General features: G+C 41.1%; 1 protein-coding gene across 1 annotated transcript; it reads left to right on the forward strand.

Moving 5' to 3' along the window:
• The first annotated feature begins 340 nt into the window (after window positions 1-340).
• On the forward strand, window positions 341-847 carry LOC149193458 (uncharacterized). The gene has a single exon (XM_089407316.1). It carries the CDS (start codon window positions 341-343, stop codon window positions 845-847), a length of 507 nt encoding a protein of 168 aa, XP_089263442.1.
• The last annotated feature ends 356 nt before the right edge of the window (window positions 848-1,203 follow it).

Here is a 1,203-nt window from a genome sequence, read left to right on the forward strand (position 1 = left end):
AGACGTGGCTCGGACCATACCAAGGATTAATGCTGCCCTCGAGGATCATCAAGCTGAATATCAACCGACTATGGTGGAGTTTGAAGGTAAGATCTTTGATCGAACTGTATCTGTTTTAATTGATCCTGGAGCTACATTAAGTTATGTTAGTCCCAAGGTTGTGGAAAATTGTAAATTGCAATCTGTCAAGTTTAAAAACCCATGGCTAGTTCAGCTCGCAACAAGGGAAAAAAGGCGAGTGCTAGCCAAGGTCAATAACTGCCCACTGAAGATTGCAGGCCAGACGGTGACGACAGATTTAAACATACTTCCCCTTGGATCATAAGATGTGATGATAGGGATGGACTGGCTGGAAAAACGCTGGTCCATAATAAACTGTAAAACAAAGACAATCTCTTACCAAGATGAACCAGGCAAAAAACAAGAGATCCAAGGTATTGTGAGGCCAGTACAGATTCGGCCATTTACCACCTCACAATTAGAAAAGTGCATCAAGAAAAAATGTCAAGTATATGCTATTCAAGTTGGTTATGCCAACTCCAAGGATAAAACTGCTACATTGGAAAGCATCCCAGTGGTGCAAGGATTTGCAGATGTGTTCCCCGAAGAAATACCAGGTCTACCACCTAAGAGAGACATAGACTTTACCATTGAATTGATACCTGGTGCGGCCCTAGTGTCCCGAGCGCCATATCGGTTGAGCGTACCAGAATTGATAGAATTAAAGATGCAACTGCAAGAGCTATTGGACAAGAAATACATCTTCCCCAGTGTGTCATCCTGGGGAGCTCCTGTGCTGTTCGTTAAGAAGAAGGATGGAACCCTTCGTATGTGCATGGACTATTGACAACTGAATAAATTGACAGTTAAGAATAAATATCCATTACCCCGTATTGATGAACTTTTTGATCAGGTAAAAGGGGCAACAATATTCTCAAAAATTGATTTGTGATCCGGATACCACCAAATCAGAATCAAGGAGGAGGACATAGCCAAAACCACTTTTCCAACTTGCTACGGACACTATGAGTTTGTGGTACTACCTTTCGGGTTGACCAATGCACCTGCGACATTTATGTGCTTGATGAATAGCATATTTCATCAGTATTTAGACAATTTTGTGTTAATTTTTATTGATGACATATTAATATATTCCCGGAATGTCAAAGAACATGAGGAGAATCTCAGGTTGGTTTTACAAAC

The sequence above is a fragment of the Pinus tabuliformis genome, chromosome 2_2, assembly GCF_031772625.1.
Source record: "Pinus tabuliformis cultivar Carrire ecotype Pingquan chromosome 2_2, CPIR1, whole genome shotgun sequence".
NCBI classification, from domain to species: Eukaryota; Viridiplantae; Streptophyta; class Pinopsida; order Pinales; family Pinaceae; genus Pinus; species Pinus tabuliformis.